The 21,386-nt window shown below is 36.3% G+C and overlaps 1 protein-coding gene and 1 long non-coding RNA gene across 14 annotated transcripts in view; one reads left to right on the plus strand and one right to left on the minus strand.

The window, feature by feature from the left end:
* Positions 1-20,092, minus strand: part of znf827 (zinc finger protein 827) — a 789,732-nt gene extending 769,640 nt beyond the window's left edge. For all 12 annotated transcript variants that reach the window (XR_015476686.1, XM_087237333.1, XM_087237339.1 and 9 more), the window contains exon 1: positions 19,808-20,092. Coding sequence is in view for 11 of the 12 variants with exons in the window: in XM_087237333.1 (XP_087093459.1) it covers positions 19,808-19,850 (43 nt within the window). In the remaining variant the exon portion in view is untranslated. The remainder of the gene's footprint in view (positions 1-19,807) is intronic.
* On the plus strand, positions 9,510-11,577 carry LOC147846932 (uncharacterized). 2 transcript variants are annotated; one of them, XR_015476005.1, is made up of 5 exons: positions 9,510-9,598; positions 9,895-9,922; positions 10,107-10,598; positions 10,705-10,808; positions 11,387-11,577. It is a non-coding gene; the product is annotated as an uncharacterized LOC147846932 (long non-coding RNA). The 2 variants fall into 2 exon arrangements; XR_015476004.1 differs by lacking the exon at positions 9,510-9,598 and having other exon boundaries at positions 9,610-9,922.
* Positions 20,093-21,386: the final 1,294 nt, after the last annotated feature.

The following is a 21,386-nucleotide window of genomic DNA, read 5'->3' on the forward strand; positions in this document are numbered from 1 at the left end:
CGTGCATGCCGAATGGGAACTACTTCATAGAAAGCATTTAGGATAATCTATAAAACTATAATGAAGAAATGCATAACGATCTGCAGCTGAGCAAACAGCAGAATTATAGCCTGATTCAACAGCATTCTTTAAAGCAGTTTACTCAAATGACGGCACAGCCAATCAATAGTGGCGTTTAAAAAATGAGCGCTACACCAATACTATGACTCTACTGATACTGAGATACTATTGATACTGGCAATGGACAACAATAGCTGATGAAGGGCCAATATTATCAATATTAGAACTGATTGAAAGATAAACGTATTACAGTAAGTCACAGGTGTCAAACTCAGTTCCAAAAGGGCCGCAGCTCTGCACAGTTTAGTTCCAACCCTAATTAAACAGACCAGATCAAACGAATTGAGTCCTTCAGGCTTGTTTGAAACCTACAGGTAAGTGTGTTGGAGCAGGGTTGGAACTAAATTGTGCAGGGCTTCGGCCCTCCAGGAATTGAGCTTGACACCCCTGTAGTAAGTGTTTTATTTGGTGTGGTATATTAAATTTCAGCTTTTATGTTTTATGATTAAATATTAGCTTTTAGTCACACTTTATTTTGATGGTCCGTTTGTTGAATTTAAGTTACATTGCATCTACATGCCAACTAATTCTCATTAGATTATAAGTAGATTGGGGTTGGGGTTAGAGTAAGTTGACATGTACTTGCAAAGTTTCTTATAGTCAGCTAAATGTCTGTTTCGCAGCAATATTAACAGATATTAAGCAGACAGTCTACTAATACTCAAATGAACCTAGCTTTTCACAAACCCCCTGCAGTTCACTCAGTTTGCAAAGCCATTATAATATGAAAGTGGATATTTATTATGGGATTTGCAACAAATCGCATTTAGCTGTGTACATAAATAACCAGTGTTTTTAAGATTAAACTGCTGTAAGAGTCTATGTGTAACGACTGACAAATTAGCATGCACAGCTAAAAATATCCAATATAAGTCGATTCAGATCCATTTAAACAAATACTCCCCTAATGCTGACACTCTCTTAAAGGGCAAGCACTTCTTAATTGATAGTGCACTTTAAGGATTGCTAAATTGCAAAATTGCTAAAAGTCCTCAACGAAAATTGAAGTAAATTAGCTATTCCAGTGTTATGGATTTGATATTTGCAATAATACTATGAAACTTAAATTCACAAAGTATCAGTATATTAAGACATCTGTATTTTAAAGCAACTAATCACAGAGTTAAGAAATACGAAAGAACCTGTTTTATGATCAAAATGAGAGAAATGAAAATGGAAATTATGCAAATTTATAGTGAACAAAAATAATATGTTGAAATTCTGTGAGTTAAACTGCACATCCCAAAAGAAATAATGGTAATCAAAAGGATAAGAGTTGGCTCTCTATAGAACAAATTTAGTTTTATTTTATTTTAGTTTTTTTTTATTTATGAGGAAAAAAACTTTGTTATGGATGTGACGTCTTGGACAGATACATTTTTACTGTATTGTAATAAGACAGTATTTTGACTACTGTATAGCCTGATTTATACTCGATGTATTTGGTAGTTCGCTTGAGTGCGTATAGCGAATGTTATGTCATGGCGAAATTTGCTGAGGTTCGCTTTGGGTTTGTGCAACATAATTTTGGCTGGCAAAAAGCACAAACTTTTTTGCGCCAGTATCTTTATGATCCATCCATGCGTGGTCATAGCGATGACCAAAAATTCTTGTCAAGAAATTGCAACAGCCGTGGGAAAGAAGGAAAGTTTTTGTTGAACAGTTTAGAAAAACTTGAGGAATAAAAAGAGGCCAAAAGTGGAGATCCATGTGGGTTTAATACACAATTAATGATTATGTTTTTACACCATTCATAGGTTTTACACTGATGTATATATCACAGTTTTTAATTTAAAACAATTTAATATTTCACAAAACTAAAATGAAGTAACAAAATTATTTCTTTGATAACTGCAAAAGAATATCGGAACCAATTGGTTTACAATATACTGATGCCCTGTTTTCTAGGCATTATTGGTGATAATGGTCAGAAATGTTGGAACATCAATGCATTAGCATATAAGCAGGGGACACAAACTAGCCAGCCAGTAATCTGTGAATTGTGGAAAGAGCTAAATCTATAAAAAAAATAACGTCAGTGTTTTTAAGTAAGTGTACTTTTTTTGGCTTTTATTCTTGCTTTAATGAAAAATATAATTGTAGATCAACCCGTGTTCTGTTGTCATTAATATTCAACTTTAATAGGTAGAACTGTCCGAGATATTAACAAAAGCAAGTGATGCATCAAAGTTTGATTCAAAAAATCATTAATGGTTATAAAAATCTTTATCATCCTTAAAATAAATTTAATAATAAATAAAATAATACAAATAAATAGTTTAAAAATCTTAAATAATATAATTAATGTGACATAGTTCTGGAAACTTCCTACTTTTATGTTTATCCGTCTGACTTTACAGTGGGTTTCTTTTAAACAGCGAACGCGTCAAATATAAAAGACTTGTCCGTTTCGAGAGGTGCAGGCGAAAGTATAAATCAGCTTTCAAATAAAAGCCTACACAAACAACTTAAAAAGAGTTTCATATTTCATATTTAATAATATTTCATATTTTCTATGTCAAAATTGACATTTGAATAATTCTAATTGTTCATTTATTCAGTCACTTTTCTTCGGCTTAGTGTCTTCTGTATCAGAGGTCACTATTCTAGCATATGTTTTGCAAAGTTGATGCCCTTCCAGCCACAACCCAATACTGCGAAACACCCATACACACTCATTTACACACACACTGATACTACTCCAAATTTTGTTTATTAAATTCACCAATAGGACTCTACATAGAAATGCCAACTGAGCCACCGTGTCACCCTATTAATAATTGTTTTGAGCCTAATAATATTATACATGTTATTGAGGCATAACGCTGCCAAATTATCTAATGTTTTATTCATTATTAAACATTTATTTTTATTTTATTTATAAAGTTAAACAAAAGCTATTTTCACTCATAGCTCATGCTTTTATTTACCTTAAATGATTCTGTCTCCATGGCAAGCTAAAGGTCCAGTATTTTGTAACGTACAAATCTGCAACCCTTCAGTTTCCAACCTTTTTTAGGCACCATGCAATTCCACCAATATGCTCTCAAATTTATCCAAAAAGCAAGCTTTAACATTATAAGAACAGGTACCAGTTTCCTCTCACCAACATCCATATATGACCGGGCCTCCCAGCCCAATACTAAACAGCTTCTGAGCACCGACCTCGCCATAACAACCAAACATGAAAACCGGAGCTTCGCATCAAGGTCGGGAGTAATCAAACATACTGTGAAGTCATCTGCAAATGCGAAGGACATTTTTTACACCGGGGGCCAAGCAGGTCTCAGACACTCACCTACGTTTTAAGCCTCGTAAATCAGCGTAAGACATAGTGACAATAGCTTTCACAGAGATGACTTCACATCATGAATATAATATCTCGCCTTTGTAAAGCAGCCAAACACCTCTACACTTGCCGATGATATACCGTTTCCCTTGGAGGCTGTCAATACCTCAGGGTGCCACTACTCTGTGTCTGTTTCCTTCCTGGCACTTTTAATCTTCTCAGCTATAAAACAGTCCCGTCTCCAGAAAAACCCTTGGAACACAGCTGCTAGTCCGCTAGTTAAACTCATTAACATGCGTATGTTCTCTGTGCTGGATGGTATAGTCTATCTTAGAGACATAATAGAGGTAATATTAGCGTTGCACCTGATAAATACACAAAATTTTTAAAAATCTAATCAAGCACATTTATTTTAAAATAGAATATGACCAAATTTTATTGTGATTATACATCAACAATAAATATATTCACATCTAGGCGTAACTCAGCTCCATTTCAGAACTACACTGGTGTCTCTTGACGCTAATGATGACAATGATAGTAATTACCATCATTATTATTGTTGTGTAATTACTATGATTATGATCACCGAATGATTGGGAGAGTAAATTGTCAATCTTGGCATTTTTTGGTGCTACTTTGTTGGCGTGGAATCAGCCACCCCAATCACAACAAGCAAAGAAAAAAAAAACTAAAGTAGGCCTAATGGAACTGATCAGGATCGGGACAGTCTATTAAAGCTGATCACACTCAATAAAGGTGGCCATCTGGAGTCCGTTCACAGATGAAGAAAGAAAACATAAACGATTCGCTCCATTCGACTTTCGGTGGAACCTCATAGCTTCAAGAAACGTCTAATCAAGGGGTCAGAATTTTGGCTGCAAAGTAAATAAAAAAAGCAATAACTAAAATCAGCAAATGGATTCTTTACCGTGTGCATGCGCAGTTTGATTCAAAATGAATGAACAGTGCTCAATGGATTATATGCACAAACTTTTCATTTCAGCCAGCCAGTCTGAGTGTTTCCGGTGAACTGTCTTTTCATTATAAAATTGCCATGATACTGATTTCTTTAATAATTATCGATCTTCACTGCCTGATAGATATACGATGTAAAGTGGGCCTGCTGATCCTGATGGCACTAGCGGTTTACAGTCTTTCATCTCATTTTAGGCTTGAACAACTAAATGAATGCTTAAGCCTATTAAACTGAATGTATTGTAATTACACTACAGCATCGATGCTGTAAAAACCTTATGAAATTAAAAATAGTCACATTAAGCTTTCACCAGAAGTTTATGATTGGCTGAAAAATACAAGTTGTGCATTAGGGCTGTGGGATTTGGGAAAATTATCCAATTGTGATTTTTTTTGACAGATATGGCGGTTTGTTTGTGATTTGATTTTGTAGTCAAGCTTTAGCTCAATAATCTGTAAGCCGTGGCAACAATTCTGCAACAGCTCTTAAAAATGACCTCTTATTATTCAGTGAGTTTAAAACCAAAATATTCCCATATTACCAATGCTGTTTCTCTTTTATATTAATTTGACTATTAATGCTTCTGAAGCAGCAGACGCCATTATCCCACTTGTCTGCACTTTCCAGTTAGTTTACTTTCTTCTTTTTTTATTGAGGGCGTTCTGCATTGTTAGATTGTGCAATTTTGATTGGGCAGAATGAAAGTTTGCGCACTCAATTGGCTAGTAAGTCAGGCTAGTCACACACAGACGGCAGTCATGCATTTGCTCTGGGTGGGGGAAATTAAATATTTCATATCGCAGCCTCTTGCGATTAACTAATTGTAAAATTACAAAATTGCGATTCGATTTTAATTAATCACACAGCCCTACTGTGCATATAGCCCACTCTGTCAGTTCTATTACGACTCATGTAACAAATGTGGAGCTCAAGTTCAACATAGTTTGCACAACAATATAGAGAACTGTTTTGACTACTGTCAACTAGGGCTGCACGATTAATTGAAAAAAGATCATGATCTCGAGTCGACACAACACATGATCTTAATCAGCTTTTTGACAATTCAGCCTATTATATTTTTAAGGTCAGAAGAGAAGCGTAAAGGCAGTCGCACCGCACTTGACATTGTTTTATATACAGTTGAAGTCAGAATTATTAGCCCCCTTGTTTATTTTTCCTCAATTTCTGTTTAACAGAGAGATGATTTTTTCAGCACATTTCTAAACATAATAGTTTTAATATCTCATTTCTAATAACTGATTGATTTTGTCTTTGCCATGATGACGGTAAATATTATTTGACTAGATATTTTTCAAGACACTTTTATACAGCTGACAAGTGACATTTAAAGGCTTTACTATGTAAATTAATTTAACTAGGCAGGACAGGGTAATTAGATTAATTAAAATGTTTTTTAAAAAAATTAAAAACTGCTTTTATTCTAGCTAAAATAAAACAAATAAGACTTTCTTCCAGAGAAAAAATATTATCAGACATACTGTGAAAATTTTCTTGCTCTGTTAAACAATATTTTGTAAACATTTAAAATAGAAAAAAATTAAAGAGGAGCTAATGCTTCTTGACTTCAACAGTACATTGCTCAACAACATGAACACCTCCAAATGGTGTAAAAATGGTCAATTTCTAAATTACTAAATTTATAAAGGTATAATTTAAATGTCTTTTTTGTCTTTATGTAATGACGTATTAGTGGCTGTTTGTTTACTACCAAGAGGACATGCGCGTACCCACCAATGATGTCTACTTTAGTGAACAGAACCTGCATAGAATGTGAATGACAGCTGATAAAGTTGTAAATAACGTTCAGTTTGTTGCACAGAGCAGTCATTCGGGAGCCGCGCAGGAAGTATGATTTCCATTTATGTTTTTTTTCCCCTCAAAGTAACAGCACCCATGGCATGAGCACAGGTGAAACCTAAAGTGTGCACCTCATTACCTTTACTCTCAATTACCAGCCAGAACATATTAAAAGTCCCCTATTCCTAGTCTATACAAAATTTTGCATTTTAACCAACAGAAGACCTACACATAGGCCCAATATTGTTGTTTTTGTTGTTTTATTATGTTTGAGAAATAACAGTAACAATAGCCTACTCATATAAGCCTAATCTACAGAAAGAAAAAAAATCCTGATCTTGATTTTAAGCAAAACAAAATCGTGATTCTCATTTTAGCCAGAATCGTGCAGCTCTACTGTCAACAAGAAAAAATAAGATCTCAAGAATGATTTGATGAAAATTAAGAAAATACAGTGCTTCTGTAATATTACTGCTATTCAGTTTAATAATAAAAGTCTATTATTACTGGAAATTTTTTAAATGTCATTTATCTGTCATCAAACACTTATCCTCTATTGAGTTAGAAGGTTGTTTCAACCATAATAGTATTTGTCTCAATTACTTTAATGTAATGTGGACATCAGAATTATCAGGAAAAGATTCTCATTTGCATTACGGCTGTTACATCTCAGGTGTGCAATACTTTCTAATAATTGAACATGTCTGAGTCAATTGTTCTGCTTAAACTATGCTTGCAGCATGAAGAGACATTGATCAGATGTTTCATTTATACTTCACTGGGTATTGTCAATAAACACTGTAATGTGTTGAATGCATCTCATCCCAAACATCTGTACGGATTTCAAAAATATATATATTTTTGAGCTAGTAGCAGCATTTATTTTATTTATTTTATTATTAAGAAAGTAACGTCTTCTAATAGCGAAAATACAAGTTTGGCTTTATAAAATCTGCATTGTTACTACCTTATAACATTGTTGTTCATATGAAAAGGTATGAAAAAATTCACTTTGCAGTGACATGTTTGTGCACATATGTTTCCAGAATATATGTCTGTACTGGTTGTATGTTTTTTTTTTCTTTGAAAGAGAGAGGGAGAGAGACAACATACACAACAATATAATATAATATAATATAATATAATATAATATAATATAATATAATATAATATAATATAATATAATATAATATAATATAATTCATACATTAATTTTCTTTGTCGGCTTAGTCCCTTTATTAATCCGGGGTCGCCACAGCGGAATGAACCACCAACTTATCCAGCATGTTTTTACGCAGCGGGTGCCCTTCCACCCGCAACCCATCTCTGGGAAACATTCACACACACTCTCATACACTACAGACAATTTAGCCTACCCAATTCACCTGCAACATGTCTTTGGACTGTGGGGGAAACTGGAGCAGCCGGAGGAAACCCAGGGAGGCAGGGAGAACATGCAAACTCCACACACAAATGCCAACTAAGCCGAGGTTCGAACCAGTGACCCAGCGACCTTCTTGCTGTGAGGCGACAGCACTGCGCCACTGCCTCGCACAATACACTGTAAAAAATTTCCAGGTTTTCACAACAAGTTACTGTAATTTTTCACAGTAAATTACATTAGTATCCCTTCACAGTATTTAACTGAAAAATTCACAGTAATATGTTGTATTCATAATTTTATTGTGAAGTTACGGCAGGTAGCATGATTACAGCAAATTACTGTGAAAAGGGCTATATCTTTTGCACGTTAGTTATAGAAATTCAAACCTTTTTTAATTCAACATAGAAATTAATACAAATGAACTTTTAACAGATAATAACAGAATGTTATAGCCCCCAAAACGATTTGGTTACCAACATCTTTTTGGTTGTTCTGCACCTTTATTTAATTTTATACAGAATAGGAAATAATATTTAATGAACATAACTGTGTGCTTAGCCAAAACACAATAAACTGGAATAAAAAGTAATTAATTAATGAAACCAAAGACTGTTAAACAGCCAACAATTATTTCAATGTTAGGGTAAATGTCTGCTTTAGACGGTTTCATGAGTATTGGGCACCTGTCATCGCCTGGAGGTCACTAATCTTTAATTTAGAATTATATATATATATATATATATATATATATATATATATATATATATATATATATATATATATATATATATATATATATATATAATTTTTTTTATCTATATAAATAAACCACAGATTAGAGTTTTAAACAACTACATTCTAGCATGAAAAACAGTTAAAACTTCATTTTCGGACGCATATAGAGCCATCGAAGACGGGGCAATTGTCCCAATGTCTAGCCTGAAGACAGGCGCCTCTCGGCGGATACATGAGTAATGAGCGCCGTTACCGCCTGTAGGTCATAGATCTCCGCTACCGGCAAAACACACTTAAAATTACACACAATCTTTAATAACAATCCACAGATTTGAGTTTTGAAGAACTACATTCTCGCATGAAAAAGTGTTAAAACTTTATTTCATTACATATTACAAGCAATATTTATAATATTATGTGCCTTCTCATCCACCATTACAGCTTGATGCAGCTTGGTGCAAAATGAATCCTGGGAGGAAAAAATAATAATTCTCAATACACTCCAAACGAACTTTATCCTTATTGTTAAAATCAGAGATATGTAATATTTTGAATGGCGAAGAAAATAATTAACTTTATATTTCAATCAATATATTACTTTTGCACTGCTTCGGTTCAGGACTCGTGTGAAATTGAATCAGATTCAGATATTTTATCAGACGTGTTCATGAGCTCATAGTCATCAACAAGCAATTCGTGTACAAGCAGTACACGAACCAAGCAATATGATGAAATATTAATGAATTATATGTTTGCGTCTTACAATATTATGCAAAACGGAATCGTTTTCAGGCGAATTCGATTCTTTACTGTTCACTTAAAGGAGCCGAATTCGACGCTTTACAGTTCACTTAAAGGAGCCGATTCATTTAACAGAACTGACTCGACTCGACCGCAAACAAGCGCCCTCGCCACAGACAACGCCTGCCTCGTCTCTTCACCCTACGGATTCATCCTCGGTAAGTGTTAAAATATGACTTTTGTCCGTTAAATTATTGTTGTATGTGTATTTCTGTATAGTGCATGTCATTTAACTGGAATTTACCGAGTACTTCAGTTGTACTCGCACGTACAGGGTTTAAGCTCGCCTTTTTTTAAAACAAGAAATTAACGACGCCAGATGGTGCTTGTAGTGTTTTCTGAGGTAACTGTTATTAGCATAACGTTAACGTTAGTTCCTGAAAAAAGAAAGGGAATTTCTTTAATTAACTTCTTGTTAACTGCATTTTCTGTTTCAGTACAATGAAGTAAAGGTGAAATTACTAAAGTTAAGGTAAGCTCTGACCTTCACTTAAGTTAACGTTACGTTTAGTCACCATCATGTACGTTAATTTTGTTCACTGTAACGTTAACGTTAAGTTAGTTAAATAAACTAAACTCATTATGAAACAAGTCTTAACTGTTTTATTAAATGAGGCTTATAATACAATTCAGTTGTATTCTTTTAAACTAACACTAACACAGTACATATTGTATATTTCTCACTGGTGTTAATGCAGTGCTAACATTTACTAATGAGAACTAATTGTATATTGTCACTAACTGTAGATTTTATTTTTTGGTGTTCAGGTGTACCTGATAATAGCTGAAGTGTGAGGTGAGTGTAAATTCTGAGCACACAAATATAACCTAAATTCATTATCACAATCTAAACCTATATATATATATATATATATATATATATATATATATATATATATATATATATATATATGAGTATGTGTGTGCGTGTGTTAGGTTGAGTCTTATTCTACTCTTATTATATTCATATTTTTTTGCAGCCACAGCCATTGATGTTGAAACACTGATGCAACCAATCAACCATCGCTTGATTATTAAAGGTAATGTTGATGCCTTCGTCATTTTAATTAGATTTTTAAATGTCAGGTTTTTCACAGATTTGTTGTGAGCAGTTTCTTGTACAAACTCTTTCTTCTTCCAGAAGTTCCACCAGTACCTCCAGTAGTAGTAAATATTAGACAAAGATTTTTTTAAACTATAGTTTTTATTTTTATTAGCAATTTTACTGGGCATGTGTGTTTGTTTGCTTGGTTTTTAATAGGCAGAGCATGGAATGTCAACTTTGTTTCTACAAAAAAATGTAATTATTCACAAACACCTCTAATTTAGTCCTTCTTTCCCCCTTTTAGTCTTATTCCTTGGACTCGGAGGGTCGAGTGGTCATGGGACCTCACCTGGATTTCACAACTGACTTTGGATCTGGTCTGAAACTGAATTATGCTGAAGATGCCTTTTGCACTCTGGAATTTAAGGTAATGTCAACAATAAATATTGTAACTGAGGGCTTGTTTTGGGGGGGTTAAACAAGGAATGTATAGGAGCACAAGTCATGACTCCCCTTGTCCCCTTGTTATAAAGGGCCGTGTTGCAGACACAATTTGTTTGTCTGTGCTGGAGACCAGAGGGGAAGCTGTCTGAAAAAGGATGGGGCTCTTATACCATATGTGAAGTTACCTATTCAGGTGAGTGGATTACATGCAAGTCATTGCAAATGCATAAATAGTGGGAAATTTTTACTGGGCAGCACAAATTAAGTGAAACTCAAAAAACGTTGAAAAATATTTGGAATATTTGCAAAAAACTTGATTGAAATTAATACAACACAAGTGCTGTATCACTTCAATCAAGTTTTTTTTGCAAAATTTTCCTAATATTTAAATCATGAAAAATTAGCTTGATGTAAGAAACATCCTGCTAGTATTCAAGAGCAAGTGCTGTGATGCATGTGTTAACTTTGCAGTAAGTGTGAACCCAGCATTAGATTATAGTCTGTAAACAGAAGGTGTAAATCAAATCAACTGTTTTAAAATGCTCTGCCTAGGTCATTAAAACCACTATTTGTTGTTGGACTGTTCTTGATTGTGTGTTTGTGATGGAAATGTTTTTCAGATGTTTTTGTTTAAATGATTGCAGTTTGACTGAGCTACAGTATTGTCAGCATGTTCAAAATGAGCTAACAGTAATTTTGCTCTCTAGTGCAGCAGTAGTGTCCCAGTAGTGTTGTATGAAGCTAACTGTTTGTCTGCCCTTTTGCTTATAGGTGCTTTTTGGGCACCAGTTTGGAGATGGAAGACAGACGAAGTCAAAGAAGCAGAAAAGACACATCAACCAGCAAGTGTGTAAAATTATCAGGAAAATGATTGACCTTGAATAGACGACTGCCTAATTTAGCAAGAAGTTTTGTCTCTCTCTCTCATGTGTGTGTGTGTGTATATATATATATATATATATATATATATATATATATATATATATATATATATATATGTATATATATATATGTATGTATATATATATATATATATATATATATATAATAAGAGAGAGAGAGAGTGCACTCTGAAGCACTGCTTTTTATATGTATGCTACATATGATGTCAGATTTTTTTGTTCTTATGTTATAGTATTTTTTGAGGCTTCACCTTCACCTTTTGAAAGTTTTCTGAAATGTTTACACAGATGTCATTAAGCTGTTAAATAAATCTGTAAAATGTATGTGTGTTTGTTTTTATTTTGATTTTAGAGTCTTTTCAGATCACCCAAAAATGAAGATTCTGTCGTCATTTACGCATCCTCAGGTTGTTTGGACACAAAGAGGAATATTTCATATTTTTATTCCTGTGTTTAACAAAAAAAAATCATTTTTAACAGAGCTGGAACAACCTGAGGGTGAGTAAATCAAGATAGAATTTTCATTTTTGTGTGACCTAAAATTGCTTTGAAATTTTACAGCACCAAACTGTTAAATTACAGTAATCCGGGATATAACTGTAACTTTGCAGTTAAATCAGGTATTTAAACTGCAACCTACTGCTAAATCACAGTAATCGTTTTGCAAATTCACAGTAAAATATAGTTAATTCTACAAGATAATACTGTGAAATTACAGTAACGGACTTTATTATCTACTGTAAAGTTACAATATATGGTTGTAATTTCACAATAATTTAATGTGACAAAACCACAGTAAATTACTGTGAACTACCTCACAATAATTTACTGTGAATTTACATACAGTAATTTACTGTGAAAGTAATGCAATTATTAGCCAGTAATTTACTGTGAATTTAAGGTCAAATTTTTTACAGTGTATAATATAATATAATATAATATAATATAATATAAAATAATATAATATAATATAATATAATATAGGGGCGTCATGGTGGCGAAGTGGTAGCGCGATTGCCTTACAGCCTATATTGTCCATAGTGTATGTGTGTGAATGCAAGAGTTTGTAGTTGTTTCCCAGTGTTGGGCTGTGGTTGTAAAGGCATCCGCTGCGTACAACATATGCTGGATAAGTTGGTGGTTCATTATGCTGTGGCGACCCCAGATTAATAAAGGGACTAAGCCAAAAAGAAAATGAATGACAAATTATTTATAACATGACATAATACAGGGCGGCATGGTGGCTCAGTGGTTAGCACTGTTGACTCACAGCAAGAAGGTCGCTGGTTCGAGTGTCGGGTGAGCATTTCTGTGTGGAGTTTGTATGTTCTCCCTGTGTTCGCGTTGGTTTCCCCCGGGTGCGTCGGTTTCCCCCACAGTCCAAAGACATGCAGTACAGGTGAGGTGTATGAGTGTGTGTGAATGTAAGAGTGTAAGGGAGTTTCTAGTACCGGGTTGCGGTTGGAAGGGCATCCGCTGCGTAAAACAAATGCCGGAATAGTTGGCGGTTCATTCTGCTGTGTTGATCCCTGATAAAAAAGGGACTAAGCCGGAGGATAATGAGTGAATAATATAATAGAAGTCCAAAAAACTTAACTAAAGGTAAAGAAGACATTTAAGCAGCATCTGCAAGATGTCATAGTTATTACATTAGAAACCTTATTTGCAGTACAAAAATCTGAATATGATCCCACCCCCACAAAACATGCTTGTTGTATTTACCGTTCAAACACCTGGCACAAAAACCTGTGCCCATAAACCACAATAAGCAAAAGCAGGTCAAATACAGGAAGGTCACATGTCAGCCATGCAACTAGCATTAACATGAGCGGTTGCTAACATGCAGCTTTCTCCAGTTATTATTGCCCTCTGAGGCTTTTTTAAGACATGACAATTCAGAACCAATCTTTAAAATATGACGGTGGTTTGTCTCTTCTTATTCGCTGTCAAGTGAACAGACTGCTCTTTGATTCTGCCCAGTAAGCCTCATCTCATCTTAAGACAGACCCAGAGTACTGACTCATAAATCAAATCACAGTTTGGCATAGCTCTGCAGCCCGGGCCTGCGTCAGACCTGTCTGTTCGATCCCTTGTGCGGTGTGGCCCAGTATTAGCAGCCTGTTAAAGGTCTGTCCTGGAGGGGATGGATGCACTTGTGTGGTACAACAACACAGGAAAGTGCCTGGAGCTCTCCAGCAGCTCCCCCCACCCTTTCCCCAGCTGAACCAGCGAGCTGTTCCTTATGAACCACTGCCAACAGAATGCCTGCTATGAGCTGGTTATTACTCAGTGCTGGGCCGCCACTAGCCAAAGGGCTGCTCTCCGAGCTGTAGATCTCCATGTTGTGACTTGTCAACATGTGGAAAATCGTTACCCAGCTCAGGCACTTTTATTCCACACAGGCTCCAATTGAGACTTGGGTGGGTGAAACATTGTGTGCAGACTTTTTTTACTCAGAGTCTGCAATGCCTCACATATGGACAAAGGTGTGTCCTATGGTTAGGAAAATATATATATTTCCAAATGAGCATATTGACTTAGTTATGGGGTTTGAACTTGAAGGATAGGACCAGTTCAGTGCAACAACAATAAAGATTTTTTGTTCTTGCTCTTAATATATGAGTTTAAAATGTATAAAACGCATTTCTAAACATATGAATGTATTACATTGAAATTTTAATCGAAATATTTCAAATTAAAAATATATACATTAATAAGTTTGGTTTTGGTCTGAATGTTGTTTTTAGAAGGATTATGCTATACTCACTATTTAAAGCTGCAAATCTTATTATTATTAAAATATAGTACATTAACCATTTCTCAGTCAATACAGACAATATGTTTTGTTGCATTTAAACAAAACAGTTTTATTAAACAGTTATTTCAATTAAAATACAAGTTTGTTCACCGAACAACTTTAAGAATTTAAAGACAATCCATTTAAACTGAAATGATTTTTAACTAAATTTTATATTTTTATGTTTTTCTTGATTTTTCCTGTTTATTCAGTCATTCATTCATTTATTTTCTTTTTGGCTTAGTCCCTTTTTGTTTATTACTTTTTAATATTAAATAAATATTTATTAATTTGGGTGTTCTAATTTCTGGATTATGATCAAAAAGTTAGATGAGGTCCAGTTTTTGCTCTGGCTCTGTCTAGTATATGTACAAATACACTAATCAGCCACTTTATTAGGTACACCTGTCCAACATGACTGCAACTAGCCGAGGATCAGAATGTGGAAGAAAGGTGATTTAACTGACTTTGAACATGGCATGGTTATTGGTTCAAGACGGGCTGGTCTGAGTATTTCAGAAACTGCTCATGTACTGGGGTTTCCACGCACAACTATCTCTAGGGTTTACAAAGAATGGTCTAACAAATATGAAATATTTGAGATGTAAGAAAGACAACAGTAACTCAAATAACCACTCGTTACAACCGAGGTATGCAGAAGAGCATCTCTGAATGTACAGCACGTCGAACCTTTAGGCGGATGGGCTACAGCAGCAGAAGACCACACTGGGTGCCACTCCTGTCAGCTAAGAACAAGAAACTGAGGCTACAATTCGCACAGGCTCAACAAAATTGGACAATAGAAGATTGGAAAAACTTTGTCTGGTGTTACATGTCTCGATTTCTGATGTGACATTTGGATGGTAGGGTCATAATTTGGCATCAACAACATGAAAACATGGATCCACACTGCCTTGTATCAACGGTTTAGGCTGCTGGTAGTTTTGTAATGGTGTGGGGGATATTTTCTTGGCACACTTTTGGCCCATTAGACCCAACTGAGCATCCTCTCAACGCCACAGCCTACCTGGATATTATTGCTGACCATGTCCATTTATTTATGACCACAGTTTATCCATCTTATGATGGCTACTTCCAGCAGGATAACACCCCATGTCCTAAAGCTTAAATAACCTCAGACTGGTTTCTTAAACATGAAAATGACTTCACTGTACATCATGAAAATGGCCTCCATAGTCTCAGATCTCAATCTAATAGAGCCCCTTTGAGATGTGGAGGAGCAGAAGATTCGCATCACGAATGTGCAGCCGACAAATCTGCAGCAACTGCAAGATGCATGTCAATATGGACTGAAATCTCTGAGGAATATTTACAGTACTTTGGTTAATCTATGCCGCAAAGAATTAAGGTAGTTCTAAAGGCAAAAGGGGGTCCAACCTGATACTAGTAAGGTGTACCTAATAAAGTGGCCGGTGAGTGTATATTATTGTAAAGTATCCTGCACTCGTTTATGCTGAGCACAGTATATTAGGCATTACTCAAGTCATATGATCCTTCAGAAATTGCTCAATAAACATATTATTATCACAGCTGAAAAAAGCAATTAAAAAAATAATTAAATAATGTGTATTTTTTACTCATTATTTCTGAATAGTAAAACAGATACTATAATACAAGAAACTCTAGGAATTCTTAAGCACTGATAACGAAATGAGAACACTGAGTGGCTTGTAATTTTAAACCCATACTGACGCTACCAAGTCTACCGGAGTCATTAAAAGCTCATAGTACATCCTTTCACCACACTTACAATTCTGAAAAGCTGACAAGCAGAGTTCACAACAAAATGTTACAGAAAAGCAAACATTTCTGTGTGAAGGAAAAACATACACCAACTATCCTGAAGACTCAATCGATCAAGAGATCGTTCCTATTATTAGTCTCAATTCAGTTCTGTCAGTTGGCGCTCAACAACATCCAATGCTATAATATCACACCAAACCATGCTTCCGTATATGGCTGCTTATTTTAAAGATTCCAATTCCTTTAAATAATACATTAAACATGAATCTTGCACTTGATGAGCCAAGTCCGTTACAATCATCTCACCGTTCTGCAAAAAAAGGTCTTAATTATGTCACCACAGTGCCTTTGACTGAGCACTCACAGCTCCACTACACCTGTGATGAAAGCCAGGCCGTCCAGCTAGCCAAATTAATCTAAATGTTCTGGTTCAGTATGCCTGGCTGAAGCCCCTTTTCTGTGTAAGCACTTGTTCAGGAGAGCATCCACCACCCTTCCCCTGCCCTTTAATTCATTTCTGAGAGGAAAGCCTGTGTATCATTATTCGTTTGAGCTCAAATGGGCAGACACCGGTGAGAGAGCCTGATCAAGTTGGTGGGGCAGGGGGAAGAAAGAGGAGGAGGAGGTGGTGGAGGAGGGGGTATTCTTGGCAGATTTTTCCCTACAAATCAGATGCCAAGAGCGAAATGGAAACCTCCCCTCATTTTCCTTTCCCCTTAATCCAATGTTTTCAAGCCCAGGCCCAGCCAAGGTCATTATAATCATAGATGAGTGGAAAGGAGCCAGTGACCCACCATTACGGTAAGGTGGAGAGCCACCCAGTCGAGCACACACACACACACACACACACACTCTCTGCCATCGGTCTGTAATGGAGAGCCGAAATCCGTGCAATGCTCCAATTCCTCCATTTGCAAATGCAGATAACCTTAAAGATCATGTGTGTATAATGGAAATGGTGGGCTCCCATAGGGAGACATTTTAGCTGATGGCAAAGGTCAGGGTGAAAGAATGATACGGGCTATGTACTTGCACAAAATGGAGGCCTGCAAGTAAGACAAAGAACAGCAGAAAAGAAAATGAAAAAAAGAGGTAACCTCAGTCGACCTCTCCACCTCAGAGTGGAAAATGCTTAACAAAGCAGTGGCGTTTTTAACCTAGGCTCCCATCTCGCCATTAATTTACAGGAAGTTCTGTGAACTGTGACCTGCAGATTGAACAAAATGTATGAATTCTGGAAAAAGGAGTGTGCGTCAGTGGTATAAAGGCCACGGTTTTGTAATCCCTGTGGTTTTCATTGTAGCACTAAAGCCAAAGGTCATATTTAACTGTCAAGAAGATCATCTGACTGTATCAAGGCCTTAATGCCCTCTTGCAAGTCTTGACCCATGCACACTGTGACGCAAGCACTCCTGAACTCTAGTTATGTATTCTTCAGAAAGGGAAGTGAAATAAACTCTTGCTTAAAACCAAAAAGATGTCACAGCCTTTACATGGGAAAGAAAAACACCAGATGCCAGTGCAAACAAACTGCTTCAGCACATTAATTCCACCATCCTGGACTTAAATATTTTTAGCTTTTTAAGGCAGTGTTTAGCGATCATGAGATAAATTTAGATCAAGAATTGATCTAGTCGTACGCCTCTCTGCTCACAGGTGTTATATCACAGAGAACGCAAACAGAAAGTAATGAAATGTGACATCACTCCTTCACGGCTGTATGAAAGGGCTGCGTGGGGCTCCGCCAAACTGCTTTTGCTGACGGGGTGATTTTGATTCATTAATCAGTGGTGGGACGAGCAGCAGTAGTTGTTATATCTTAACAACTACTACTGTTACACTGACTGTGAAAATTCAGCAGTTAGTACGTTGTAATTACAGGCTTTTACACTATTTCCTGAGATTATATTCCATTCAAATCACATTTTCAATAAAATATTTAGTTGTTTAAGAGTCACGGTTTTGATCTGAACTACAGGTGAATAAATTGAAAAGTTAACACTTAATGATGTACACGTGTAATGGCTTTATTAAGAACACTTTATGAACACAAAAAAGCAAACAGGAGGCTTGAGGGCAGGAGAAAATAAAACCCTGACTTTCACAATAAAAGCCCCTAAAGGTACAGCTTTTGCTGGTTAATGACTATGTGCATAAAGATGCACTGTAACTGTGTTATTACAGGTTTATGTGCTATTTCAAGAATCTCAGTTTAAAAAGTTTCTTTACAGCAAAAATTCCATCACAATTATAATGCAGCATACTTGCAAACCGCGCGCACACACATCCCCTGATGAATGACAACACTTATAAAGTTGTATTAAGAGCATGCTATTATAGGTATATTTAGGATATTCTTCAGAAATCTGTAAAACATTCATCAAGCATTAACCCAACATAACCACATTCACTAACACCATTAAAAAAGTGATTTGCTTTATTTTATTTCAAAGCATTTCTAAGTAGGCTACTCTGAATTGAACTATCGCTGAAGAACTCTTTAAACTGAGCACAAACCACCGTGACAAGGTAAGTGGATGTAAACAAACGTGTTATGGAGCACACATTCCACAGTGTAAAGCAGCTAAAATACAAACAGGGGACTCCAGAGAGCAGCAAACTCTCAAAAGATAACATCCCTGACTTTCAAAAAAGTCTCAAAAGGCGCCGTTTCGCCGACACGCATGAAGATGCATTACGAGCGCTCGCTTTCGTGCACTTAAAGCGCCACAGAGCCACATTTCGCCAATTCCTCTGATCAATGTTTTCCACACTGTACAGATCACGTCCCCTCTAGCGGCCGGCACACGCAACTGCAGCCGTTATTAGCGAGCTGATAAAAGCACAATGTTAACATCCAGCTACACAGGGTCAAATGAACAAATATCGCGATTAGTAATTCCAAGCGCAACGCGCGCAACGCAGCGGCTGCCGCAAGGTTCGAGTCGAACGCGCTTCGACGCGAGAGAAAAACGCGTTTCGCCTTTGTGCGTTATTGATCGCAGATTGTCTGCAATGAATGGCTGCATGAGGAAGGAAAAAACCCTGAACTTCAGGTGACCGACCATGGCTTTGACACAGGCAGCCTGCAGACACGAACCCCACTGAACTGGGAGGGGTGGAAGAAAATACCTCAGCTTAAAAAAATCCCGCTCGACAAACGAAAGAAAGAAAGAAGGAAAAAAAAAGTCGCGGACAAACACACACTTTCACATACGACCGCGGAAGGCGGAAAGTTGGTCGAACGTGTTTCGGGTGCATTTTTAAGTTGCGGGCTGCTGCTAGATAGCGCCGGAGCTAAGTAAAGGCAGGGGCACGGATGGAAGGCTGAGTCTGGCTCTCAGTCTGATCCGACTGACCCTTCATTTTATTGCGGCCAGATCCTCAGATCCTCCCCTTTCCCTTCCGCGCGACTCTGCCTCGCTCGCACGGACACATATAAGAAAAGACGCGCGGCCATAAGCGCCAAATAAGCGGCGATAACGCGAGCTTTACTGGCCGCAACCTTTAGGCGGAACGGGACCTTTATCGATTATCTGCAATTAAAGGCACCGCTAGTGCGCTCGCTCCGCTAGCCCCCTCATCGCCAACATGGCTGCCTAGCACAGACCTAAAAAAGGAGAAATAACCTCCGCCGTGCCTTTGTCTGTTTCACCTCTTTAACCCTAAACTACTGCGCAAAACACACAGAGACGCGCTAAAATCGCGCGGAACGAGAAAACGACTTACGTGAAGGCAGGCGCTTGGGTTGCTCCTGTTTCCTCCTTGGCATTTTCCCCCTTTTATCACATTCTCCTTCTTGTTTAGGGATATGAAGAAAAAAGGTCTTTTCCCATTGAAATTTTGCGAGGGAGCCTGATGGCAGGGACTTGTCGTGCACCTGGCTGTCCTCGGTTAAGTGTATTGTTGGGAACAGGGAAGAGTAGAGGAGGAGGTGCTGTTGTTGTTGCCGTGTCTTGACTATGGCTGCTCTCTGTAAGTGTGTGTCTCCGAGCCCCTAACTAACACTAATGCAGGGATCAAAGGGCAGCAACAGCAGAGCACACACACACACACACATACACACACACGCACGCACGCACACACACACTCACACGCACACGCTCTCACACACACACACTCGCTCACTCACTCACAGAGAGAGGAGCTCGCCCGACAGAGAGACGAGAAAGGGACAAGGTGCCCCCAAGCTTTCAGGGTGTATACTTGACTGACCACGAAGGATTTTTTTTATTCGTTTATAAAATGGATTCTGACTGATGAATATTAAACGGGGTGGGGGAAAATCTTCACGTAACATACGCTCTTTATCAACGTGATGTAATGATTTACACGTAAAATCAGATTTAAAATGACGTATAATATTTTACGTTTATCATTTTTTTTGGATTCTACAAATGTAAAACTGAATTTACTGTAATACTTTTTGCTTGTTGACATGAACTAACAGTGAAAAATACTTTTATAACGCGGCTGTTCATATTTTAACTTCAGCATTTATTAATATGTTATTACAATCCAAGAGTTTATCAATGAATGTAGTATTTGACTATGCAAGTGGCCATTGCTAATACTAATTCATGCATTTCATGATTAAAATCAACTAGTAACGAGACATTATTGTAAAGAGTTGTCAAATAAAAAAAAATAACTGTATTTTATCACTTTTTGTTATTTTTATTGTATCTCACAGCTTTCTTATGACAACAACAACGAAGATGATGATTATTGTAATAAAAAATTAAATCACCAAGCAATTAAATAATGACTGTAACAATTCTTCTATTCATTGTTAATGTGTTAAGTAATGGGATTTTATCGTAAAGTGTTACAAAATTAGTTTATTACAATTTTAAAAATAAGTTTTGGTAACTAAATACTTATAATTTTAAAATAATATGATTTGATAAAAAAATATAAATGTTACAGTTAATGTTATGTAATGCACAATAATAATTAATTATAAATATATTAATAAGTATAACAATTTTAAACTTATATTTATACTTTTTAACTTGTTGAATTTATTATATTATATTATTTTATTTTATATTATATTATATTATATTATATTACATTATATTATATTATATTATATTATATTATATTATTTTATATTATATCAGCCCTTCCAGCCGCAACCCAACACTGGGAAAATCCAGACACTTTCATTCACACACATACACTACAGCCTATTTACCTTATTCAATTCACCTATAGTGCATGTATTTGGACTTGTGAGGGAAATCTGAGAACCTGGAGGAAACCCACGCCAATACATGCGCATGCAAACTCCACATAGAAATGC

This window comes from Danio rerio, chromosome 1, assembly GCF_052040795.2.
Source record: "Danio rerio strain M-AB ecotype USA chromosome 1, GRCz13ab, whole genome shotgun sequence".
NCBI classification, from domain to species: domain Eukaryota; kingdom Metazoa; phylum Chordata; class Actinopteri; order Cypriniformes; family Danionidae; genus Danio; species Danio rerio.